General features: G+C 44.8%; 2 protein-coding genes across 10 annotated transcripts; one reads left to right on the forward strand and one right to left on the reverse strand.

The window, feature by feature from the left end:
• kat6b (K(lysine) acetyltransferase 6B) lies at positions 1 to 23,455 on the forward strand. 9 transcript variants are annotated; one of them, XM_085762046.1, is made up of 17 exons: positions 1 to 320; positions 2,474 to 3,335; positions 7,505 to 7,613; positions 8,867 to 8,982; positions 9,214 to 9,295; positions 9,795 to 9,924; positions 10,778 to 10,833; positions 12,876 to 12,997; positions 13,643 to 13,755; positions 13,891 to 14,032; positions 14,171 to 14,332; positions 14,893 to 14,986; positions 16,579 to 16,810; positions 17,099 to 17,258; positions 17,689 to 17,964; positions 18,864 to 19,155; positions 19,299 to 23,455. In XM_085762046.1, the coding sequence occupies exons 2-17, from the start codon at positions 2,718 to 2,720 to the stop codon at positions 22,151 to 22,153; spliced, it is 5,559 nt and encodes a 1,852-aa protein (XP_085618172.1). In that variant the 5' UTR covers positions 1 to 320; positions 2,474 to 2,717; the 3' UTR covers positions 22,154 to 23,455. The 9 variants fall into 9 exon arrangements, with proteins under 9 accessions (XP_085618172.1, XP_085618165.1, XP_085618173.1 ...); XM_085762039.1 differs by having other exon boundaries at positions 70 to 320; positions 10,778 to 11,742; XM_085762047.1 differs by having other exon boundaries at positions 76 to 344.
• On the reverse strand, positions 22,243 to 25,730 carry dusp29 (dual specificity phosphatase 29). The gene is made up of 4 exons (XM_085762054.1): positions 25,514 to 25,730; positions 25,162 to 25,381; positions 24,853 to 25,076; positions 22,243 to 24,276 (listed from the first exon to the last, which is right to left on the reverse strand). The coding sequence occupies exons 2-4, from the start codon at positions 25,341 to 25,343 to the stop codon at positions 24,065 to 24,067; spliced, it is 618 nt and encodes a 205-aa protein (XP_085618180.1). The 5' UTR covers positions 25,344 to 25,381; positions 25,514 to 25,730; the 3' UTR covers positions 22,243 to 24,064.
• Between the last annotated feature and the right edge of the window lie 12 nt (positions 25,731 to 25,742).

The following is a 25,742-nucleotide window of genomic DNA, read 5'->3' on the forward strand; positions in this document are numbered from 1 at the left end:
AGGGGGGAAAAGTGAAATTGACAATATCATTGTAGGAGCGCACTAAAGGGGCGACGGTCCGCTCCACTACACTGAAGTAGGGATGTCTACAGTGGAAGAAGAAGAAGGGGGAGGGTACCACTTTGTCACAGGCTGCTATGTAGATTAACCTTTCAATTAGTTGTTATCAGGTCCTCTCCATGTCTCGGCGCAAGCTTCTCAGCCTTCGTTTTAAGAGATCAGATCCCACGAAATCGCTCGGATATGTCGCTGCACATTTATCCTTCGACGTTTCCCCGATAATGAAGAGGAGTAACCGAGGGGGGGAAAAACTTGAAGAGGTAAACTACCAGCAAATATTTACGGTAGCCTGTGCCCGTCTTCTTTATTTTTTTTCTTCCTTCTTTCATACTACTTATATGTTTATCCTTGCATGAAACTTGGCGTTAATTTGTTGTGCCTTCTCGCCCACGGTGGCGGCAGATTACAGATAGGTGGGTCGGTTTGTGTAACATCTAACAAAACGGCGTGGAAAAATATCCGAAGAGGCTGTGTATCATTTCCCTAATATAATATGGGAAAAGCAGAGCGGAGCTGAAGCTGAGAAATGGGAGCTAAAAGAAACTAGCGATACATAGCCTAATTGAGAAGCAGTGATGAAGGAGCTGCTCTCCCAGCAGTCGTGTTAACTTGTATTCCCCCCTGAACCTCTTTTTTCCCTCCAGGGCTCACTATTTTTCCTCATTGGAGATATTTGATAGTTAATGGTGATAAAGAGGTCATGCCATCATTGCACAGCGCAACACAGGACGTTAATAATTTCGCTGGCAGACGTGGAGCGAACAGGAAAAAACCTACTTTTCAGCTTGGCGGAACATTTATTTATTGCCCCCCAATTTAACGTCATATAGTTTAAACGTTAAACATCGGGAGAATTACGGCTCCTCTCGGGAAATAATGAAAAAAGGGGGAGGAAGATAAAGACGAGGAAAAGGCGATAGCTTAGACACATTTAGCCTGCAGGAGTCTTGAATATGCTACCTGGAATTTATTTCTTTAAAAGAAAAAAAAGAAAAGGAAAATTAAAAAAATGAAATGTGTTCCACTTTAAATCGGCGCTTGAGCCTTTGCAGGTTTTATGCAAACAAATGATAGATTTAACAAACAGCCAATTAAAGTCTAAAATGATCCAAATCACTTTCAAGTGTAACCAACTGTTTCAAGGAGGAATCCAAGTAAAGGTGGGCTGGTGTTAAACGCTTTGCAAATGAGGTTAAATATTTATGTTATTTAATTACTACTCAGCCAGTTTGTGCTTGTTATGGTGTATTTATAACTTAAAAAATCCTGTCGCTGCGGTGGGACCCGTAAGTTAAGATATTATGTGCGTTGGAGGTGAATGATATCAATTCATCACTGAAGGCACCTTAAGAGGCGGGTCAATTGAGTGAAGTGACAGATCATACAGCCAGTGCCGTGCCTCTTAGAGTGAGCTCATACATAAAGATTGACATGTGCTTTATCAAACCAGAAATCGGATCTTGTCTTTACAGCCAATATTGAAGTTGCTAGGGAGGGCACATTAGTGTAGGTAAGGTTTAATGAGACTCCATTGGATTGTAATCAGCGTCATGTCGGATTCATGTAAACTACAACATTGTAACAAAATGGCGACTGTTTAGGTGACATCAGTAAATGCTGGCAACACTGTCATTTATCTGCTCAACTCAGCGGAACACAACTCTAGGTTTGTAACGTAGTTATTACTCGGTTTCTTCTCGTCGTTAAACGGCTCGCTGTCGCTCTGCAGACGTGCCTGCAACGTTTTTTGTGTAATAAGGACAGCTGTCAGGAAAGTGAGCATTGATTACGGAGCTGTCATTAAAGCCTCGCGCTGCTGATCAGTTTGTCTCGAGCGGACGTCGAGCTGTCAAAAGTCGCGTGCGGACAAGTAACGGTTAAACTTTACGTACGTTCTCCTCGTTTTTTCCTCCCTTTTTTTCCTACTTTGTTTACGTGTTGTAGACTTTGAAATGTTGCGGTGACATTTTGGGAATTTGGCGCTACGGATATAAATGGCAACTTTATGTCGGAAAGGCATCCGAAACCGAAAATATTCATATGTGGAGGAGGGTGTTTTTTCCAGAACTCGGTAGAAGTTTCTATCTACCTGTCATAGTGTGAAAACTTACTTTTCTGTAAAAATAGTCTCTTTTGAAATGGACATCTCGTTTGGTGTGTGGATTATACTGTCAGACTATGGATTAAGTCTAATTTCTTTAGCAGCCATGACAGCTCCTGCATCTGTTTTTATCCATCTGTTTCTCATGTTTTAGCACATCTTAAAAGTCCTGCATTCCTCTGGCTTAGTCTTTATATCCATCTGTCTGCTGTAACCTAGTTTATAGAATGTGAATAAGAAAAAATAATTACACTGGAGGGTTTTTTTTTTTACTTAAAAATGACCGATTTGGTTTTCTCTCTTTCCCTTTAGGTTTGATCTTGGATTGAATGAGTAAAGCTCCAGGTCAGCTGGTTTCTACCACTGTGGAATTTACTAGTGCCAACTTTTCCTCAAGTTCAATGTCAGACACCCAGGATTGAGAAGAAATATGTGGATGCTGGCGTGGAACATAACTTTTTGACCTTATTAAGGATGTGGATGTACCCAGTGTTCAGCAGCAGAAAGGGGGAATCTGTATGGATCATCACATTTTTGTGTGTCTAATTGTTCAACCATGGTAAAACTTGCAAACCCTCTGTACACGGAGTGGATTCTTGAAGCAATACAGAAAATTAAAAGGCAAAAGCAGAGGCCCTCAGAGGAGAGAATTTGTCATGCGGTGGCCACATCACATGGACTGGACAAGAAGACCGTCCTTGAGCAGTTGGAATTAAGTGTTCATGATGGCTCTATTCTCAAGGTTACAAATAAGGGGAGCGCCTCCTACAAGGACCCAGGAAATCCCGGGAGAGTTGGATCAATCCCATCTGCAAACGTGTCTGTGCCATCAAAGGAATCTATATGGAATTCAAGCGATCTGCGCCATATCGATTGGAATAAAATACTTAAGAGGGCCATTGAGGGCCTGGATGATACCCATGGCTCCTCACTAAAAAACATAGAGAGGTATCTGAGGAACCAGGACGACCTCTCCATCATCGTTGATAACCCTGCTTTCCGGCAGAGGTTACGGCTGGCGGCCAAGCGGTCAGTTAACAACGGCAGGTTGTTAAAAAACGGCCCACGGTACAAGCTCAGCCACGGCAGCGTGGAAGGAAGAGGCTCCCGGTGTCCGAGCACTTCCCCCTTGGTCCTGTCATCAGTGACACTCCTCCCCCACGAGCGAGACCAGGTACACACACACCCTGGCCTCTGCGTGCGTGCTGTCACTCCTTTTCCTCATGCTGAGCTGATTCTCATGTCACCCTGACCTTTGCTGCGTCTTGCGTTTCTGTTGACCTAAAGGGACACACCCCCAGTGACCACAGTAGTAAAATTCCTGCCAAAATAGACTAGAGGTTATTAATGTGTCACCGAGTTAAAACGAACTAAGGACTCTTTGGAGCATAAATGCTGGCATTTCCATGATACTACTACTACCCAAGGGGGAGGGGCAAAAAGTTCAGGACACCACTAACAGGAATTTTCTTGATTGGACCTTTACAGCTGTGGTCGTAATATTTGGTGGTCTTAATAACACTCAAACTTGGCAGATCAGAAGCAACGCCATCTAGAGTGTGTCCCTTTGGGGCTGTGTTTCTGTTGGTCTCCATAATAAGAGAGCTTGGATAATCAGAAAGTCATGCTGACAGTGTGTGGTGGGCAGTCTGCTGTAGGCTTCCCACAGGTTATGTAACTCTAGCCTAATGACCTTAAGGGATGTGGCTGGCTGTCTTGTGAGTTTTGAAGCATTAGTGAATAGAATTGGGACATTTTATTGCTAATTTGCAAGGGCAGGAGCATAAACTAGCTTCCCCCAAAGTAGAATTGAGAAACTGGGGCTGAAGTATGTGTGGTAGGACAGAATATTCACAGACTACATGCAGCTGTTATGACCTTTGTGCTAAATGAGGTGCCCCAGAGAGGAAATAAAACCGTATAAACAAACTTCCAGGTTGCATTGTTTCCGCTGCTTTGGCACCTCAGGGGGGTGGTTTTTATTTTATTTTACAGAGATTTTGTCTCTATTACTCATGGTGAGCTATGATGCACGCTGCAGATAGAATATTACGTCTAAAATGACAGCAAAAGCTTGCTGTCTTTAAGAAACACAGAGTAGTGTGTCATGGAAAATTGTGTTCATTGCGTGCGGTGTACAGTCATCTAGATAGTTTGTTGTGAAGGCTTTTTTTTTTTTTTTTTTTCTTGCAGATTGTGTGTTGAGGCTTATCAAGGTGAGGTGTGGTAAATAGTTGATGCACATGTTTTGCAGCTAAAGTGGCGAGCAGCATCAGGCTGTAGAGATGTCACCCTGCCTCCCCACCAGTTTCACAGTGAATAATCAGGAAGCGACACCTTGATACTGCAGCCACAACTGTGACAGTGTCTGTGGTCTGGCCAAAAGTGAAACTGAGAACTGTTTAGAGACACAATGTCCTGCAATGGTTCTCATAGCTGAGGAAGGCCTGCTGTTTTCCATTTGGAACATTTCAACCTATTGCTCCCGGCCTGATGACATCACCTAGCCCAGTCCAGGTTTACCATTCACTTCAAAGGATGAGACATCTCTTGCCTGTTCAGTTGTTGAAGCACAGGGAGTGTGTGTGCATGTGTGTGTGTGTGTGTATGAGAGTGTGCGTGCGTCTATGTGTGTTAAGAATAAGAGAAACTTTGAGGTAAAAAAAGAGCAGTCTTGGTTTAGAGTTTATTAGATTCTGAAGAGACTCTGGCAGGAACAAAGGCAAGGAATGAGAGTTTTTTTTCCTGCTGTGTTATGCAACCACTTGAGCTCTCTCTCTCTCTCTCTCTCTCTCTCTCTCTCTCTCTCTCTCTCTCTCTCTACCAGCTCTGTTCTAATAGGACCCCACCCCCTCACTCAGGACAGCCTGCTCTTTTGAAGCAGCATAATTTCCTGTAATGTACTTAATTTAGAATCCCCAAGTAAATCATCAGCATCTCTTCAGCTGTGTTTGTTTCTCTATTTTCGTATTTTTTTTCTCGCTGCGCAGATTGCAAATTGCTATTGGTTTTAATCACCAGGCCTAAGAATATTTTCTGATGGAAATTAATTCTCCAGTTCCTGGATTAGACTTCATAACTCAGTCAGTGGAGACTACTATGTTATGAACCGAGGACTTACACACTTGCCTATCAGCTCTGAGCATTTCATCAGCAATATGCACAGGCTGCACATTAGCAATGATGTCTTATTAATTTCAGGCTCTTTACATGAATCTTCTCCCTTGTATCTATGACTCTCTTGTACAGAGCATGTTATATTTTTTTGTTCACCTAGAATCAGAGTTCAATAGCTCACATGAACCGCTTCAACTCTGTGATTTTCGTTTTGCCTCTCCAGGCCACACAGAAACATAAAAATGACACACAACAAGTGCTTTTTGTACATAAACAAGGAGTAATGACAGCACTTAGGCCTTGTTGTCAAATGCTTCTGGCTGCGTCTTTCAGCAGTGATAACAGAATGACTCATGATCAAACTGATCAAGAGAAACTTTAATATTTCTCTGTCACTTTGCTCTGTGTGAATGTGACTTAAACTCTGTTGAGCCTCTAGTTAACAGAGTGTGTACTGTAGGGTTATATGTAGGGCTGTGACTTCCTCTTGTTTTCGCAGTTGATCAGTGCTTTTGATAAGACTATGTACAAGCCGTGGGAAGCCATTATCTCACCTTCAAATGGCTTGTAATGTCACACCAACAATGCAAAATCCAACCTAGTCTGTTTCTAGTGATATAAAAGAGACAAATCATGTAATTTAAGAAACTTAGAGGAAAATGTTTTGCTGATCATCTAATTGTTTGTGTGCCTTTGGGATGTAAACAACAGTTATAACCAGGATGGTTCAGCATAATAGTTGCAGTTGCAGTTGCAGGTGTTTCTAACTTATATGTGAGCTGGATGTATTTCATTTTTCTTCTCTGGCATGAGACAGAATGAAAATCCCTGATTACATCTGAGCCTCGGTGTTGTATCCTGGAGGTGTAGCCTCATTGCTCAGTAGCAATTTGATGTTTTTATGTCCATAATCACAGCTGTGTGTGAGCAGAAGTCAGCCCTGAGTGCTAGCGCATGCTTTCAAATATTGACCTGGCAGGTTGGAAAATAGAGTAATCATTGATGTGGCAGTAAACTGCTTCCCCTCACCGTAGCAGCTAATTGATACAACAGCCGGGAACAATGACCAAATTCACACTGAATCCCTGCTGCATTTCCCTCTGGGGTTCATTTAGATGGTGTGACAGGTTGAAAGGATGCCATGATGCTCCTGTCTTGTGTTTCGTCGATAGAAGAATGAGGAAAAAACAACATCCCCCTTTAGTCGAGCTGTTGATCGGGAGGTGATAAGAACCAATAGAGATTTGGAGGTTGCAAACTTGGTTGAGGTCAGGATGCTGTTCTGCGTCATAGAATCCAGGAACTAATTATGGGCATCCCCAGAGTGCCCTTCAAAGCTCCAGTCAATTGACGAGGCCTTAGTGTGTAAACTGATGATGAGGTAGGTTATTTATGGTCACACCCTGCAAGTGTTATTTTCCGTTAAGAAATTCCTGTTAAACAGGAAAGGAGGCAGCAGCTTGTTTGATGCTCCTCTCGAGGCTGGTGCATATGATCTAACATTTAAAGGGACACCTTATGAAAGCCGCGATGTGTCAGCCCGACTTAAGTCTGGTCATGATTTTGGTTCAGGTTTTGACTGGCAGCTGTATGAAGAGATGACACTAAGTATCTCCCAGTTTCCTCCGCGAAGACAGCCTCTCTCTTCATTCGGAGTCATCAATGAGGAAATCCTCTTAAACCTTGAGCTCATATTTTACTTCTTCTGAACTTTTCCATAAGCCCTTAAATGAGTGTTTGTTCTGAGACTTGCAACATTTACAGTGGATCATGGCAGTAACAATGAGAGCATGTGTTATTATTGAGGTAATTTGATTACATGCTGGTTAATCCTTTCAGACTGGAGTGCAAGCTTTAAGAATTGGATTAAGCCCTTAAACTATGATTACTAAGATCACTTACCCCTTCAGATGTAATGGATAAAGGAGGTGGATCTCAAACGCAGCATATCTCTGAGGATGAGAGTCATTTATTATTCATTTCTAGTCTGTGAGAACTCAACTCGGGTTTTTTTCTTTCTTACTCTCTGAGCTTATGCTTCCAGTTCATATTTTCATGGCTGTTTTCATTAAATCCACACACTGGTTTTTTATCTCCTTGCCTTAACCAGCAATATGTCTACAGTGATCTCAAAAATCCTGACAAGATAAAATGTCCGAAAACAAACACAGCCTGTGCCTGCTTCTATTTTTTAAACAGTTTGTCTCTGTTTGTGTTCCCACCCAGCTCCGGGTTGACCCCATCCCAATATGCAGTTTCTGTCTTGGAACGAAAGAGTCAAATCGGGACAAGCGGCCAGAAGAGCTGCTGTCCTGTGCAGACTGTGGGAGCAGTGGTAAGTCGCCTTGTGTAACACTTCAGTTATTGGGTGTTCTCACTTGCCATAACACACTGTAGACTGGACTAGTAGTATCTTAGCACAGCTCAAAAGCAAGACTGTGGATATATGTGAGGACTTATGGTGGGGAATACAGTTATAATCATAGTTATTTGATATTAGTATATGAAATCTTTTCATTTCTTTTAGTGTTAGTTATATAATTTGACTAAGTATGTGCACAAAGTGAAACATGACAGCACAAATCCTACAAATTCAATATTTCCATAGAGCAGCACATCAATTTACAGCATCTTCTAACACATTGAGGCCACCTCAGCGTGATTTATAGAGTACAAATCTGTGATTGTTGACAAATTTCTGTCATCTCACAATATGAAGTTATATCACCCAAGGCCTGGTGGCACTGGTTCTCAGCAGCGGTTAAACAGATGTCACATTCTTCCTCCTCATTTTTCACTTCCCTTAAAGGGATTTATTGGAAGAACAATGTTCAAATTGAGCGGCTGAAGGGAACCAAATTGCTCGCAACCCTCAGTGGGCTCAAGAAGGGCAGATGCTCCATAAGTGGCCATTAGAATCTGAAATCATTTTCGCTCAATTCAGATTCTTCTTATAGCGCTCACCAGGCACAGCGGATCAAAGATCAACCCTTTCCTCCGCTGCAGATTGGTGGCATTTCCTTTACTGTTCTTTTGTTCCAGACAAAACTGCTAACCCCCCATAAAATTACCTCTGCCAAGGAGTCATTTATGTTTGAACAATTATTTTAAATGCCGTAAGGAATTGTTCTCCTGGTGACATTTTTATAGCTCAAATTTGACTAAGTAGCGTCGAGGTGGTTTTCATTAACCGCTCGTAGTGTACACAAATTGTGCTCTCACTGTAAAACAGCTGTTTTACAACCATGAGAGGGAGCAGGGTGAGGGAGAAGGCGAGCTTTTACATGACTTTCATGGATCGGCCTCCATTAGAATGAGTGCTGCTACTGTTTCTGCCTCATTAAGATCAAATTATCTGTAATTAGTGGCTCAGATGTTTGATCATACTGTTTTTAGACACATCTTGCGGCAGGGTGGGGGGAAAGTGTTGCGGACATACAGGCCCACCATTGTTTTTTTGATGATGTAATATGTTAATATTTAACCTTACTGTGTGAATAAATGGAAAGCCTTGTCTGTTGCTCTGTGACACAGTCAGTGCCGGTAAGAATGCGTCATGCTAAAATGCGTTTTTGATTGCATCTGAAGGGCATCCATCATGTCTGAAGTTTTCCCCCGAATTAACCTCAAATGTGAAGAGATTACGGTGGCAGTGTATTGAATGCAAAACCTGCAGCTCCTGTCGAATACAGGGGAAAAATGCCGTAAGTATAATGTCGCATACATCTTAACACACACCATTTTCACTGCTGTTGGCTCGGAGGTAGATCCCATTTTGTGCATCCCTGAGGATTTGTTGGTTTTCCCTCAGATTTGTAAAGCCTCTCTTGTGCTCAATTGGGTTTATTTTTCCAAAAGACTTTAAATGACGGGTGGGTGTTACATGTATGCAACAGGGACACCCCTTTTTACACATGCCTGCTGTTTCCTTTCAGGATGAGATGCTATTCTGCGATTCATGTGATCGGGGCTTTCACATGGAATGCTGCGACCCGCCGCTTTCAAGAATGCCAAAAGGTGAGCTGTTTACACTGTCTGGCTTCTCTGTTTCCCGCTCCGCTGTCAATTCAAAGCCTTTTCTTCACAGACGGCCGTTTGGGGCTGTCACTCAGCGCACAGTGAGGCAGCGGTGGCTTATTAGGAGCTTTGCATGCATATCAAATTATTCCAGCATCCCCGGGGAGATTTGCTATCTCTGGATTACAGTACTGACCCTACAGCGAGGCTTGTAATGATGGTGCACGTACTGTAGTAGGACATTTGGCAGGCAATTCATACAAGTCACATAGCTTTGTTCAACAAGCTGACACGAAGTCTTTCTCTCTGGACAGAGAATTGACCCAATGTTTTTCTTATGGATTTTCGCTTTGTGCTGAGTAATTGATTGTCATTGTGAGCTGGTGGGATTCTCGCCAGTTCTCGGTATTAAAGGAGATGTTTCAAATGAATGTACTGTATGTCCTCTGAATTGATGAACCCACCCAAACGCTACTCTCTGTGTTTGGACACCCTCCAGGAACCTGGGTCTGCCAAGTCTGCAGGCCGAAGGAGAATGGGAAGAAACTGCTGCACAAGAAAGCCGATCAGATCAAACGTCGATATGCAAAGCCAATCGGAAGGCCCAGGAATAAGCTCAAACAAAGAATGTGAGTGTGCAATAATCTGTAAAAGGGAAACTCCGGTTGAAAAATAATAACGCAACGCTCACTGAGTTAATTGCAAAGATCTGGGAGCACAGCAACACTGCTGAAAAAGAGTTCAACGGGGCCAGAAACACAATTTTCAAAACAAACCCCCAGGTTAGCCCAACAGTAAAATTATTACCCAAACATCCATCACAGTTTACAAGCTGACTCTGAGGTTCAGCTTTGACCTACGCTTGGTTGTGTGCGACGGCTGTGTGTTTCCAGATCCGAGCAATTACTTTGGCGAGCACAATGTTATCACAGTAGAGGAAAAAAACGACAGTCCAACATATCAAAATAAGACACTCACTGTTATAAACTGGAATTATCCTTTCCAGAGAATAAAAACACAACCAAGGAATTACTAAGTAAATTAAAGAAACTGTAAAATCTTCTCTACTAATTGGAGTTGGTGTTTATTGACTCCAGTTCTGCTCAACTGGAACTGCTCTGGATGCAAAAAGTGTCCGTTGTTCCGAAAAAACAAATAAAGAAGAACTTGTAGAGAGGTAATTTGCAGTGCTCAGTGGTCAAAGATATGCTCAAGAAAAGTAAAAGTAACAATAGAATAATGTTTAATAAACATTTTACTATAGAAGCCAATATTTTAGAAGATAATGTGCTTTTTGTTATGATGTCTAAATCTGTAAACCAACTGCTAGCTGTATGTTAGCTAAATACAGTGGAGTAAAAAGCATAAGTCAGGTAGAAGCATGAAGACATATAATACACATACCTCAAAATTGCACTTGTGTAAATGTGATATTGGTGATGTGACCGTCTACAATCCAGTTTGTTGCTCTTGTCTTTGCAGATCTGTAACCAGTGGTGACGGCTGCATGGTAGCACTTGGAGGAAGGGGGTCACCTGGTAGGGGTCAAAAGATTACCGTCTGTTCCACACCTTCATCTGGTCATGCTGCATCTGTGAAGGACGCCAGAGACAGATTGGCTGTTGCAGACCCCTGTTGTGCGGTCGACGCCACCCAATTCACCACTTCCACCCCCACCTCCACTCTCCCCCTCACGCCCACCTCCACCCCAGCTACACTCACCGTTAACAAGAAAACCAAAGGGCTTATCGATGGGCTTTCCAAATTCTTTACCCCTTCCCCCGTGGGCCGTCGCTCGCGAGCTGTAGCCGTAGACTCGCCCGCCAAACAGTTAAGCTCTAGAGACAAGCGTCCGCCCAAACTGTCCAAGCCACCAGAGCCGTTTGCCTTCGCTGCTGATGCCAGTCAAAAGATAACCCCCTCGTCCTCTGCACTTCCTCCCGCCCCCACGTTGCCGGGTCTTAGCCCGCCCTCGCAGGTTTCCAGCAGCTCCACCTCTGCTAACTCGCCCCAGAGCTCTTCCAGCCAGTCTAGTGTTCCTTCCCTGAGTAGTCTCTGCAATAGCAGCCAACTTAAGGGACTATTTGACGGACTTTCTCACATATATACTACTCAGGGACAGTCGCGGAAAAAGAGGCTACCTTGCTATGCGCCGCCTAAGCGCATCATGCACCATAAGCAGGATTCGCCCCATGCGTCCAAAACGGGGCCCCAGCACCTTGGAAAAAACGAGTTTACTAAAAATAGGTTACACTCCACATCTGCAGGGCCGGGCCGACCCAGAGGACACCCGTTTAAGATGGTCAGTCGTTTCAAACGTAATCCCTTCCTTAAAAAGCACAGGACACTAGGCAGGCTGAGGTATAAAGTGAGCCCTCAGAAGGGAGCCCCCTCACCAGGAAAGGGAGACTTGACAGACGGAAGAATTAAGCCTGAGAATAATCATGGTAAGCAAGGCTCGCAACTCCAGCCAAGACCTGCGTCTCCACACCTTTTAAGTTTCTTCTTTATTATTATCATTTTTTGTTAAAGCTTAACACTCGCAGTTATGTTTTTTTGTTTTTTTTTTCAGACTAGAGCTAATCTTTTCTTTGAGAAGACACCCTCAACATTCTAACAGACTACTAATCCTCTGCCTAATTTGAATTCTTTTAGTTTCTTAACCCAGTTTCGTTGCGTTTTGACTTGGCTGCGGACTTTACGTGGCTTCCATCCTCTCGCCCGTTGGCTTTTGTCATAGTGCATGGCCCACTAACTCCCTCATGTTGCTCCTTGCTCTGTTCTTGACCCTCTGCGGTAGTGCACACACTGTGATCGCTACCTAGTAGAGGCTGTAGTCACATCAGCGCTCTCCCTCATCCCACCCTCACTCTTGAAATCACTGTCTCCACTCAGCCTCACTTCCAGCGGACATTAGACACATACAACCCAGTGATTCACCCACCCAAGTTGACTCAGAGCTGACATGATGATTATAGCCAGAAGTGCAGTAACCCTTACATTTCACTGTCTTGAGGAGTGAAGTCACAGTTTAAAAAAATAACACATAGGAGAAAAACAAACGGATATATGTTTCAAGCAGCTCCAAACACTATACTGCACAAACACTACTTACCCCAGCAGCACATTTCCATAAATATGTTAATGACACATCACTTCCACTTGTAATGGGTTTTTGTTTTGGTGGTTAAGTCATAGTGTTGATGTCTTTCATAAAATTACTGCCTGCTTTCCAACATCAGTTGCTTTTCATGTCGACACTCGCTCTCTTCACTGCATCTGCTTCTTAATTCATGGGAAACTGTCTTGGTGGATGACTAAGCACATGAAAGCGGTTACGCAATTAGAGTGATTTAGTTTCACTTCATTACATTAGGGATTTTCATAAAAACATGCAAAGATGATACATTATGAAATTCCTCAGAGACATGGCCTCAAACAGGCTCAGCAGCAGTACTCACAGTATAAGCACATTTGCATAGAATGCATTTATGAGATTATTCAGCCACGGCTGCTTCAAACAGGCCGGTGCTGATGTGCTATCTGATGTGTTGATGTTGTGTTATTGTGCCTGTAACAGGCCACAACGGGGAGCTGCGTGTGAAGCAGGAGACCCAGTTGGACTTTGCGGCCATGTCCAGAGACCACGTCACGGAAGACGACATTGAGACGTTCACGCGTGTCCAGGAGCTCTCCACGCAGGTGAGGAGGGTACGAGGGGAAATGGCTCAACGTATTGAGCAGTTTCAGGCTTTACCAAATAGTTTGCAGCTGTTTTTTTGAGTTAAATACTTATCAGCCTCAGTTATGTCAAGGTTTGTTTCTCTCTCATGACAATTTAACATGGACAGTTGAGTTAAGTGTTAAGGATAGGGATGAGGGAGAAGGACACCGTTATTATATTGAAAGGAATTTCGTGATTATCTTGATGTGTATTGTAGAATTTAAATATATTTTTGCCATTGATTAAACCATATTTTATAACATCCTGCCAAAAGAAAATTCTCCTGCTCACTCTTTAACTGCCCTTGGTTCCTGTTGCCTTGGAATATTTAAGATTTTTAGCAATAGTGAAAACTAATAAAACCCTTTGAAAATGCTTTAAGTACAAAGAGCTAGTGAATCAGGTGTAAACCCAACTGGATGTTATATATATTCAAGTATGTAAGTCAACATCAGTGACAGATTGTGGTTAGACTTAGCATATCTTTTGTTTTGACACGAGAACATAACGGCAGTCTTGCCTATGTATAACACAGCTATATGAACCAGTGAAGAGAGACACTAACATTGAGTTATCTGGGTCACTATATTTATCTGTTTGCCTTTTGTTAAATCTTTTCACAGAGAACTGGATCTCTGATGAGCACAGACTCGGTGCGATGCCCCGCCGTTATCGAATTCGGGAAGTATGAGATTCAGACCTGGTACTCGTCGCCTTACCCTCCTGAATATTCAAGGTATTGTTGACTTAACACCACAATTAATGTCAGTCCCTTTGTTACTGGTGTTGCATATTATTTCAGTGTCCTTTTGGGAAAAAAAAAGCCTTATGCTGAACTACAAACCACAGCTCTCCCTTTTGTCTTCTCCAGATTACAAAAGCTTTATCTGTGCGAGTTCTGTCTGAAGTACATGAGAAGCAAAAACATTCTCCAGAGGCACACAAAGAAGTGTGGCTGGTTCCACCCGCCAGCCAATGAAATCTACAGAAAGGACGACCTTTCTGTATTTGAGGTCAGCCTCCCTTTACAGCAATAAAGCAATAACTGTATGCTGCATGAGATTCCACTGAATGGGTTTCTGGGAGGAGGAGGAGGGAAAAAAGGGAACTGTTTGAACAGTGTCCTCTTGCTCTTTTTATTCCGTGTTTAGGTTGATGGAAATGTCAGCAAACTATTCTGCCAAAACCTCTGCCTGTTAGCCAAGCTTTTCCTGGATCACAAGACCTTGTATTATGATGTGGAGCCTTTCCTCTTCTACATACTTACAAAGAATGATGAGAAAGGCTGTCATCTTGTGGGCTATTTCTCCAAGGTAAGAATTACAGAGTGATTATATGGGAAATGAAGGAATACCGCACATCATTTTTGAATGGTGATACTGATACAGAGAGACCTGTCCTTTTTTTTTTCAGCATGGATTGAGTTTTTATTCACAGTTGTACTTTAAATGATGAGTCAACTAATCACTTAGTCAGACAAAAATGTCAAACGCTCACTGGTTCCTGTCTCTGACATTTGATGATTAGCTGCTTTTGTCTGTTTTTCATCATTTTTAGGTCGACTGTCTTTTTATGATGAGACTCTGAGCTCTGATGCACATTTGTCACCATTATCTCACATTTTGTAAACAAAGCAATTAATCAAATAATCCAAAGAATAATTGACAGCATAATTAAACAACAAAAAGATAGTTATTATTTATTGTAGCTGTAAATCAGAGCAGGGATGCTTTTTTGTGTGAGCTCATCACTCTACTGTGTGCGCGGCGTGCACGTGCACGTGCACAGCTTTAGACAAGGACAGTGGCAGGTGCAGTAAATTGCCAGCTTCAGCAGAGCTCTGACATACTTGATCTGTTTCTCCTTCCCTCAGGAAAAGCTTTGCCAGCAGAAGTACAATGTCTCCTGCATAATGATCATGCCTCAGTACCAAAGGCAAGGATTTGGAAGGTTCCTTATTGATTTCAGTAAGTTCCTTAATGCTTTTTCAGACCGCTGGACTGGAGTCTTTCCTTTTTTTCTCGCTGGTCTTTACAAACAATTTCAGATTAAGGGGTGAATTTGTTGCTTGTGGCAAGGTGCTGTTATTTGGTTAAGGCTTTGAAGTGGCCTAATCAAGAGCATTCATGTTCAGTGCTTAGGCAATCACAGAAGATTAGGAGTGAGAAACATTACATTCTGTCTGCATACATCATTTGATGGCCAGTAGTCTTTCACCAAAGCATTGCCTGAAGAGCTTTTTCATCGAAAAATGGCCCCAATTCTCTCTCCTTGACTTGTGATGAAGTGTAGATGCTGCTTTTATGTTTTAGTCCAGTAAATGCAACACATACAATATTTAAAACCTTGCGGTCCACTTATGAAAACAGTTGCTGCCTTGAGTGGATTTCTGTGTTTAGGCAGACAGCGTTTTTTCTTTCTTTCTTTCTTCTTCTTTTCTTCTATTTTTTTGTCATTATAGACGTTTTATTATTTTCAAGAGTTGTCTCTTTGACGAGTTTGTGTGTGATGAAGAGAGGGAAAAGGAGCGAGTGTGGGGCGGGCAGGCGGTAATGGAGCATTTGATTTCCTGTTCACTTTGGGAGACATTGAGACACAGAGATGCGAGAGGATCTGTGATATTGAGAGTGTGCTGATAACAAAGACAGGGATTAAGGGAGATTGAACACAGCTGAGTTCTGAGCTCTTTGAAGGCTTTATTGGAAAATGTAGCTTTGGAGCTGGAAGTTGTTTAGATTAAGATTTTCTGTTATATTGGACTGTATTAGAGGAACACTTTGTCTCAGGTAGCTGAGAGCGAAGCACTAGCCTGTGTAAAAAAAATATGTTCTCTTTCAAATCGTGATTCAAAGGATTCAGAGTCGCTCTTTTGTTTTGTTTTATTAACGATAATATTCTTGTAAAATTACACGGAATTAAAAAATTTCAATTAATTTATTTAAATATTCATTGCTAAGTGTTTGTTATCACCGGCTCTTCTTCTTAGCTTTAGTAATGGATATTGTTATGATTACTGGAATATTATGTGTTCACTGTTTGGTGATTAGATTTGCTTGTTTGGTTCTCGGTAGTGGGTGCACATTAAAAGGCATTAATTAATTTCATGCCGCTCATAATGGATGACCCTTGACAGGGCTGTTATAAAACTAATTACACACAGATACATATTAGTATTAGGTTTTTTTTTTCTTGTTCGTTATCTCTCCTAAGTGCAGTCTCTTGTGAGCAATGACATCCAGCTGCTTCTCTGTTTCGCTCTGTCGCTTTGTTTCCTCTTTACTACCCTCTTTCAACCTGCTTTGTTGCCCTTGCCAGCATGTATCATAGCTTCTGACAAAGGTTGAAGGAGAGGAAAACTGATTGCCTCGCCTCCCTTTATACCATTTGAAGGTGAAATCCTAAACAGGGTTCAGTGTCACATCCTTACATGAATATGTAATCCATAAGGGAGAGGAGGGAGAGAGGGGGGGTAGGGATTGAATTGCAATCTGAAATAACGCAGCAGCCGCCTCCAGCTTGACTAAAGCATTTTGTTTTTGTTTGAATCGTGTCTTTTTAGGTTACCTTCTCACCAGGCAAGAAGGACAAGCCGGCTCCCCGGAGAAACCGCTGTCAGATCTGGGTCGCTTATCCTACCTGGCATATTGGAAAAGTGTCATACTGGAGTACCTTTATAAGCACCCAGATAAACACATCAGTGTTAAAGGAATAAGCAGGGCCACTGGGATGTGTCCACATGACATCGCCGCTACTCTCCAGCAGCTCGGCATGATTGACAGACAGGATGGCAGGTCAGTTTCCGAGCCGCAGTCTCCTTCAGCCTGTGCTGCCGCTTCTGTGTGCCGTCTGACTTATCCAGGCCAGTGGGTATTTTTAACAGCATATCCATTAATGCCGCTGAATATTGACAGAAGTAAGTCAGGTTAAGCACCCCCAAGGACACGGAGCACCTGCTGTCCCAAAGAGCTCGTCTTTGTGCTCATATTTAACCACACATCACCTTCTGTCTACCTTCTGTCTACCCGCGGCTCGTTGGTTTTGTGGACGTGAACTCATGGGTTTCTCTCATTATGACCTAGGATCGTGTTGATAAGACGAGAGAGGCTGATTCAGAGGCACACGGAGAGGCTGAGGGCAAATCCGCGTCAGAACGAGGTGGACCCCGACGCCCTTCGCTGGACGCCCTCCACGAGTCTCAACACCGTCCTGTCTGAGGAGGAGCGGGAGGCAGAGATGGATGTACGTTTTTTTTCCTCTGTTCAGTCGGCTCGTTATTTGGTTACACATGCTCGCCATGCTGTTATTGAATGTTTGTTTGATTAGCTGTGGAGTTCAAACGGAGGGCATGAATGGGAAAGGCATACTCGCTGTCAGCAGGCATCTAATGTTGTGCAAAATTGCGCTAAATCAGTTCACTACATAATTGATAGTACTGAATATTCCATGAAATGCAATCTTTCCACGGTTACTATACGGAAATGTTTCATCCGTGACGGGGCGGACATCCAATCAGCGTGCTGCTCTTATTATCAGGAGAAATCAGCAGTGATTCATTTGTCATGATGTTAATTCCAATCTCTTGTTTTCCCATTAGCCTCATTGCTCAGATGTAGGAGCCGTGCGTGCGCCTTTTCCCAGAGATAATGCGTCTTGTCTGTTTAATTACCAGGCTGAGCGGCTGAAGGAGCAGGCCAGTTGCTGGGAGAAGGAGGAGAGAGAGGGCTACATGATGACTCACGGTAGCAGACAGCCTCTCACAAAGGTCCACTGCAAGGTTCCCTACAGGACCTACGAGCGCCGCCACGCACCGTCCTGGACCAGGCGCATCCAGCAGTTGGAGGAAGTTAGCGATGACGAAGCCGACGACGACGATGACTCCGACGGCTCCGACGGCTCACCACCCATCCTGACAAAAGCCCATGCGATGCTCGCAGCCAAGAGAAAGGTGACTTTTGTTGTTTGTTGGTATGAATCATGTTTCTTTTGCATCACCACAGCTCAGCCTTTTTTTTTTTTTTTCTCCCCCTCCCTCTAGTGTCTGTTGTATCTTGTTGATCATCTGGAATTTTTTATTCCGGGGACAAAGTGGAATTGAATGTGTATCATTAGATATTTTCCTTCGTTAGAGACCATGTTGTGTACTCTACTGAGATGGAGAGGTTTGATAAATATTCATGAATTCATTGGAGGGTTCAGCAGCTTCCTCGTGTCATCTGGAGCCTCCCCGTGTGCCTGCAGCTGTAGATAATAGATTGTGTTTTCACTGCTGGTGTCGAGACTGCGCGGGCTAAAACTTGTACTATTGTCAATGGTCATGGTTAATTTACTGCCCTCCTCTGTGCTTCTCACATCTGTTCCGTCTATATGGCACTGCCCCCTTGTGCTGGAGTTAATATCACAGCCAGCTGCGTGATGTCAGGGAGACCTTGTCAGCAAAAAAACAGTATGGAAACCAGAAAAAGAGTGACAGTGGCTGTTGAAGTTTATTTAGTGCATTAGTTACAGTATTGATTTCACATTCTTCCTGTGAAGGATTTCGGAGAGAAGAGCGGTTGAATCGCAGGCAGCTGGTGGGAAACGACTGGAGAATGTAAAATATAGACTGTGGTTTCTCCTTACTCTGCCTGTCTCATTTGTGGTTTTCCACAGTAGGCTGCATTGCTCAAACATTTAGTCTCACAGTGTGGTTTTGACATTTTACATTTAGCACAAAAGCCTGAATGAATTTCTGCTCTATCCTTATAGAGGTCATCCACCTAGTGCCCTAGTTTTTTTAGTCTGCAGAACAGCTTTGATAGGATTTTTCTCCGTTTTCACCGTTTTTTGTTTTTTTTTACGTTCCAGAGAACCATCGTGCTGAAGAAGAGAGGGCGCAAAAGAAAGAGAATAAACAGCAGCGTAACAACCGAAACCATCTCGGAGACGACCGAGGTGCTGAACGAGCCCTTCGACAACTCGGAGGATGAGCGTCCCATGCCCCTGCTGGAGCGCACCTGCAGAGTGGGCGAGATGGAGGAAGACGAGGAGGAGGAGGAACAGGAGGACAAGCAACCAATTATACCAATGAAACGGCGGCGAGGTCGCCCGAGGCTGGAGAAGAATGCACGGAAAGACAATCTCGAACACTGGAGTGAAGGTATTTGCATCTCGACTGTCATAAAAATCCTCATTATTACACCATATTGTAACTGTTGTTCTTCATTTTTTAATCGTTGATTGTTCTATCCCTCTGGCAAAACATTCAAATGTTCTAAATTATTTATTTCTTTTGCTCTGCAGGAGCTGATGTCCTCTCTAAGAGACCTGACAGACCCCGTCCAGTGAAACGGAAGAAAGGCTGGCCCAAAGGAGTGAAGCGTGGCCCTCCTAAGTGGAGGCTAAAGAACGAACGAAAGATGGGCTTCAAGCTCAACCTGTACACGCCCCCCGAGACCCCCATGGAAGCAGAGCAGCACCATATTCAGACGGAGGAAGCGAAGGATGAACCAGACCAGGACATCGTCAGCGCAGACGAGGACAGCAAAGCGGGCAGAGGCCCGGCCAGTCCAGACATGACGCTGGGGAGGCTCCCCTCCGAGCCCCCGAGTCCAGCCGACCACGTCTCCCAGAAGTCGAGCTCCCCTGAAGGGTCACCGGTGGCCTCTCCGGTCTGCTCGCCCGCTGCCTCTCCTGGGGCCTTTTCACCCAGGCCCGAGGACAGATGCGACTCCCCGGAGCCGCCGGAGGATGAGCAGCAAGAGAGCGAACACGAGGAGGAGTTCCCGGCCAAAGACGCGGAACACGGCACAGAGGGAGCCGTAACACTGGAGAACGACAACGAGGAAGACGAGGAGGAGGACGAGGAGAGGACTCAAATAGAGGACCAGGACGCGGACGACGAAGACGACAGTCACAGGAAGGCGGCGGAACCTGAGAGCAGCAAGGGAGCGGAGTCGGAGCAGAGTTCGAAAGAAACGGCGGAGTGCACCCCACCTTTTTTAGATCCAAAAGAAGACAATGACTCTGAGTTGAGTCAGCAGGTTTCTACAGTTCCGTGTAGTGACGAGGAGCCGGCCGCGGCTGCGGAAAGCATCCCGGAGGTTGTGACGGACACAACAGTAGCAACACCACCAGCTGAAGCAGAAGCCGTGGCTTCAGTAGCAGCCGTGGACTCTGATAACCCTGTGGACTCTGAGTCAGAGGAGGAAGAGAGCGCGCCCAGTCCCTGTCCAGATCGCCCGCCTCCTCAGCCCGCGGAGAGGCAAACACTCAGCCCCGTGCTGAGGGAGGATCCCCCGATCTGCGCAGAGATTGACTCAGAGACGGCCCAAGCTGTTCAGTCCCTGACACAGGAGACTGAGCGGGAGACCGAGCGGGAGACCGTGTTTCAGGACTGCGTGGAGAGCCAGGAGCCCTGCAGGAGCCTGCAGACGACGTACGCCCACGTGGCCCAGAGCCCCCAGCTCACTTCGCTGGATGACTGCCCCCAGTCGGACCACAGCAGCCCCCTCTCCTCCGCGCAGTCCCACCCCAGCCAGTCGGTACGCTCCGTCAACAGCCCGGCCGTCTCCATCCTGGAGAGCAGCTACACTCAGATCAGCCCCGACCACAGTGCCATCTCGGTGCCCTCGCTGCACAACATGGAGACCAGCCCCATGATGGACGTGCCGTCGGTCTCGGATCACTCGCAGCAGGTGGTGGACAGCGGCTTCAGCGATCTGGGCAGCATCGAGAGCACGACGGAGAACTACGAGAACCCCAGCAGCTACGACTCCACCATGGGGGGCAGCATCTGTGGGGCGGGCCCCACCCAGAACAGCTGCTCCTACGGCAGCATCCCCCCCAGCGGCCTGGCCCAGAGCAGCTGCGCCGTGAGCCAGCAAATGGCCGCCGCCGTCAACCCGGGCAGCTGCGGGATGATTCAGCAGAACAGCCTGAGCTCGCCGCCGCACTGCAACGTCAAGTCGCCGCAGGGCTGCGTGGTGGTGGAGCGGCCCCCCAGCAACAGCCAGCACAGCCAGCACAGCCAGCGCAGCCAACACAGTCAACACAACTCTCACAGCAGGCACGGCCCACACAATCAGCACAGCCAACACAATCAGCACGGTCCTCACAATCAGCTAAGCCAGCACAGTCAACACAATCCCCACAACCAGCATAGTCACCACCACAGTCACCACCTGCAGCACAATCAGCTCAGCCAGCACAATCAGCACCCTCAGCATAGTCTCCACAATCAACACAGTCAGCACGGCCAGCAGCAGCCCATGGCCCAGTGCGCCATCCCCACCAACTTCACCACCACCATGCAGCTGGCGGACATCCCCGAGTCCGGCAACCCCAACTTCGCCTCCCACCTCTACGAGAGGATCAACCACCAGGGGGAGTACGGCGGCGGGCACTACTCCCAGTCGTCGGGCCTCAGCCTGGCCAAGCTGCAGCAGTTCACCAACACGTTCATCGACCACCCTCACTCGCTGCCTTTCAACCACTCGGCCTCGCACCCCATCACATCTTATGCAAACACGCCCTCGCTATCGTCGCAGCACTCCAGCCTGGTGTCCTTGTCGCAGACGGCGCATCGAGTCCCCAACCCGCAGGTGCAGGCCACCATGACCCCGCCCCCGAATCTCAGCTCCCCTCCTCCCATGATGCTGCAGCGCAATATGGGCATCTCGCCCTCGCAGCGGATCCAGCCCCAAATGGCCTCCAAGAGCCACATCTCGGCGCGCTCCAAGTCGGCCCCGCTGTCGCACCACCAGCAGCAGATGTACGCGCGGCCGCCGCAGACCGTGGCCATGCAGGCGCCATCCAGGACGCTGGCCGCCATGCCACGCATGAACATGAGTGTGAATATCATGCCGGCGCCAGCCTACAATGTCAACTCCATGAACATGCCCTCCCTCAACGCCATGAACGGCTACAGCATGAGCCAGCCCATGATGAACAGCGGCTACCATGGCAACCATGCCTATATGAACCAGTCACCCCAGTACTCTATGCAGATGGGCATGATGGGAACACAGCCATACCCCCAGCAGCCCATGCAGGCTCCACCACATGGCAACATGGTGTACACTCCAGCTGGTCACCATGGTTACATGAACACAGGCATGTCCAAGCAGTCCCTGAAGGCGCCTTTCATCAGGCGGTAACTCTCCGCAGGACTGAGCTGGTTCTTCTCGTGTGCATTTTGCTGTTTAAAGATGCACTGATCTGGCCTTGTTTCCTTTCATTTGGTGTATTTTTTTTTTTTTTTTGTTATTGTTTATTACTTAAAAACCAGCAGCAGCACTTGGAAAGAATGCAAAAATTTTCATCAGTGAGTAAAACTTTGAAGCTAATGTTAAAAAGTATTTTTGTTCCTCCAGATGGGAAGCCTTACATCATTACGATGAAAATCTATTTAATTAGTGTTAGTGTCTCTGATGTGTCTTTTTAGAGCAGGCGGGTTCAGAGCTCAGAGGTAGAGATTTCATCAGTGGTCTTGCAGTCGTGTAGCAGCCTCAAATGAAGCCATTTAATGTGCCTGCTACAAGTGGAGTTAGTGGCTGTTTGAACCTGTTCAGTGTACCTGTCTAACAGTGCTGACAATTAGTTTGTACTATACTCATGCCTTTGTATATTTAAATTATTGTACTTATTTTGTAAAGTGACAACTAGCATGCTTCAGTCTCTGTTAGTGACAGTGCATTGAGTAGTACTGTACAAGTGTTGTGCTTAATAGCAAGCCATTTTAAAGATATCTGGCCTTTATTAGGTTTCCCTTCACAGGGAGAAAGATGAAACTATATTTTGTTAATTCTAATAATGTAAAAAAATGTAAACTTAGTCCTGATTTCTGTTCGGTTTGAGAGGTTTTATTGCTATGTATGTATAATTCTGAAGTCTTTTGTAACAGATCTCCTTGAGGCAGCTTTCTGTTTAATAAAGCAGACTGATTTCTGTCAAAATAACAAAGCATATCTCAGTGTTTGTACCCTGAAAAATTCTAAAACATTTCAAAATGTCCAGAAGTGTGGCAGAATTTAAAAAGAACTAAATGATTATAACGACGAATAACAATAAAGAAAATATAAATTTAGTCCAAAGTTGATATTTTACATAATGCCTTTAAAGCTACGTTTTCATTCCATCTGTAGATTTGTTTTCTATCTTTATAAAATGTTGGATTTATATTTTACCGAAGTGTAGAAGAATAGAGCCTGTGAATAGACCAAACTAAGCTAATGGATTGCATGTAAAACGCAACTTGTACTTGTGTTTTTGTTTATATTGCTCTTTTGTAGCCTTTGTACCTGTACAGAGTTGCTGGTAAGAACAGGGGGGAAATACCTGGCTATGTGCACAAAAATCGGACAGAATGACATTCTTGTATTTATGACTTTTCTCCTTTTGTCAGTCACTTAAAAATGCTGTACATTTTAGCATAAGAATAAATTATGATTGACCATGTACTTGATTGTTCTCCTTTAATTTCGTAAAACATTCGCCGGCGCCGGCGTGTCGCAGAGTGAGAATGCACTGATAATCCAGGTAGCTGTTTTCTCTTCAGGAAAGTATTTTAAAATGAAAAAAGCATCAGTAAAAGAGGAAACTTGACTCAGACTCGACTGCTCTGACATTTGATTTACTTGAAATTTCACTCTAAAAATCGGACTTGATATGAAACGTAGCCTTTTACATTTCAACTCTTACTCCAGCAGACAGGCTTTGAATGACAACTCACACTGAATATTTAATCATTATGCCTATAATAAAAATGACTCGATCTCATTAGTTGAAAAAAAAACACGAGAGAATATAATTTCCTGTGTCATAATCATGGTCAGAATTCACTTGCAGATTCAACTTGAACTCAACTTGAACCTGACTTTTAACTTGACTTGTGATGGTTGAGACGAGGCTTGACGAGGTCTTGTCTAGATCTAATTTGATTAAACTTGGACTTGTCTCCCGTGACTTGCCATTTAACTAGAACTTCTTTTTAAATGACTTCTGTCTCGTCTTGAATCTCCAGTTCCAGCTACTTCTGTGACTCGAGGCTTCACCCACGAGTCTCAAAATCAGCTCTGCTCAGTCGAGTCTCTTTCCTCCAGGAGATGCATGTCCAGCTCTCTCAGCTGTTTCAGGAAGCCCCAGTTTGGGATGATGCGCCTGCGTTTCTTCACGTGCTCGATGGCGTCCACCACCGTCATGTTCTCGCAGATCATGAGGTACGCGAGGAACAGCGTGGCGGACCGGCTCCTCCCCATCACACAGTGCACCAGCAGTTTATCTGCAGGCAGGACACACACAATGAAGAAAACAGCTGCGTCACACATTTTTGCGTTAACTTCTCAAAGGGTGAGCTCACCCAAATGTTTAAACTTGAGTGGCCTGTCTTTCTATGACTCAGAATTCTGCAGCCAACTTTCATTTGTGGTCCTTAAAAAGAAACATTGTCTGAAGTAAAAACTCTCACAATCCCCATGAAAACAGCAGTATTGAACTGCCCTTCTGAAAAACTGATGGAACAAGGTCAGTAGATATTCCTTAGAAACCAGGACAGTGCCCCAAGAAAAGAGTTTTTCAGATTTGGTTTTGGCTTCACAAACTGAAATTCCTTTCACTAAACAGGCAAGGTAGTAAAGGTAAAAGCACAGTTTGCTACTACCTCGGTAGGATAAAGATGGATTAAGTGTAATTTGAAGTTTGAAAAGCAAGATTTTCTTGAGTATTTTTCAGCACTACTAACAAAACTTTCTCCTTTTTTTCCTCAGGTAGTGATGGATTTTCTGTTGAAGACCATAAAGTCAGTTCTGCGATTTGGCTGAAACAATCCTGTACTGTAAGTATCTGTTCTCTCTCTTACTCTGAGGATTGCTCAGTGTCTCTTTTATGAACTGGGCCGCAGAGAAGAAATACTGGCTGAGGTCAAAGGTCGCGACATCTTCCGCCACCACCCCGTAGTATACGACCTCCATGTCGCTGTAGTAACCAGCGCCCGTGTCCACATTATTCCACGTCCCCTCCGCTGCGTTCAGGATGTGCGTAATCCCCAGCCTCTTCAGATTGTGCTTGTCCTTTGCCGTCTCCCTGCGAGATGATTTAGCCTGTGTGAATATTATTTTAATCCTCCATTATTTTATTCAGTTTCATAATTTCATACTTTTTTACTCACTCGTCCCCAATGTAGACATTAGGCCAGACCTCGTTGACATGAGTGTAAGCCACACTCCCACGGTTGAGGATTTTCTCCAGCTCATAGCCCCCAGGTGTGACATATTCATCCACTGGACTGGATTCCTCCACTGCCTTTGTAACATTTATCTTGGTGCCAGTCTTTGACTTGTGAGAAGCCATTTTCTCACTGTGGCTTCCTTTCACACATGATTTATTAGCTTAAGGGGAAAAAGAAATACCACACTTGCTTTTTTTTTTTGTCCTCCTTCCACTTTTCTCCGTCTACAATCATTACAGAAAATACAGGTTTTGTTTTTGTGTCTCTCACATGCATCTCCAGCTCCACTCACCGAGAGTTCGGAGTCCTTCGTTTTCCTGCTTGAACGTTTTGTTGTCATCATTGTGGCAGCTTGTTGTGAAGCCGTCCTTAAAGGCAGAACATGGTAAGGTTTAATTCTGGCAGGCTCAAGTCAGGGCACAGATTGTATAACCGCTCTGTGACGGGCATCAAATGCAGAGGATATTTTTAGGGCTGTGATGTGGCGGGCCCCTGACCTTAGCTGCCACATTCTGTGCCTG

Source organism: Trachurus japonicus, chromosome 19, assembly GCF_045865225.1.
Source record: "Trachurus japonicus isolate A0001 chromosome 19, Traja_1.0".
Taxonomy (NCBI): Eukaryota; Metazoa; Chordata; class Actinopteri; order Carangiformes; family Carangidae; genus Trachurus; species Trachurus japonicus.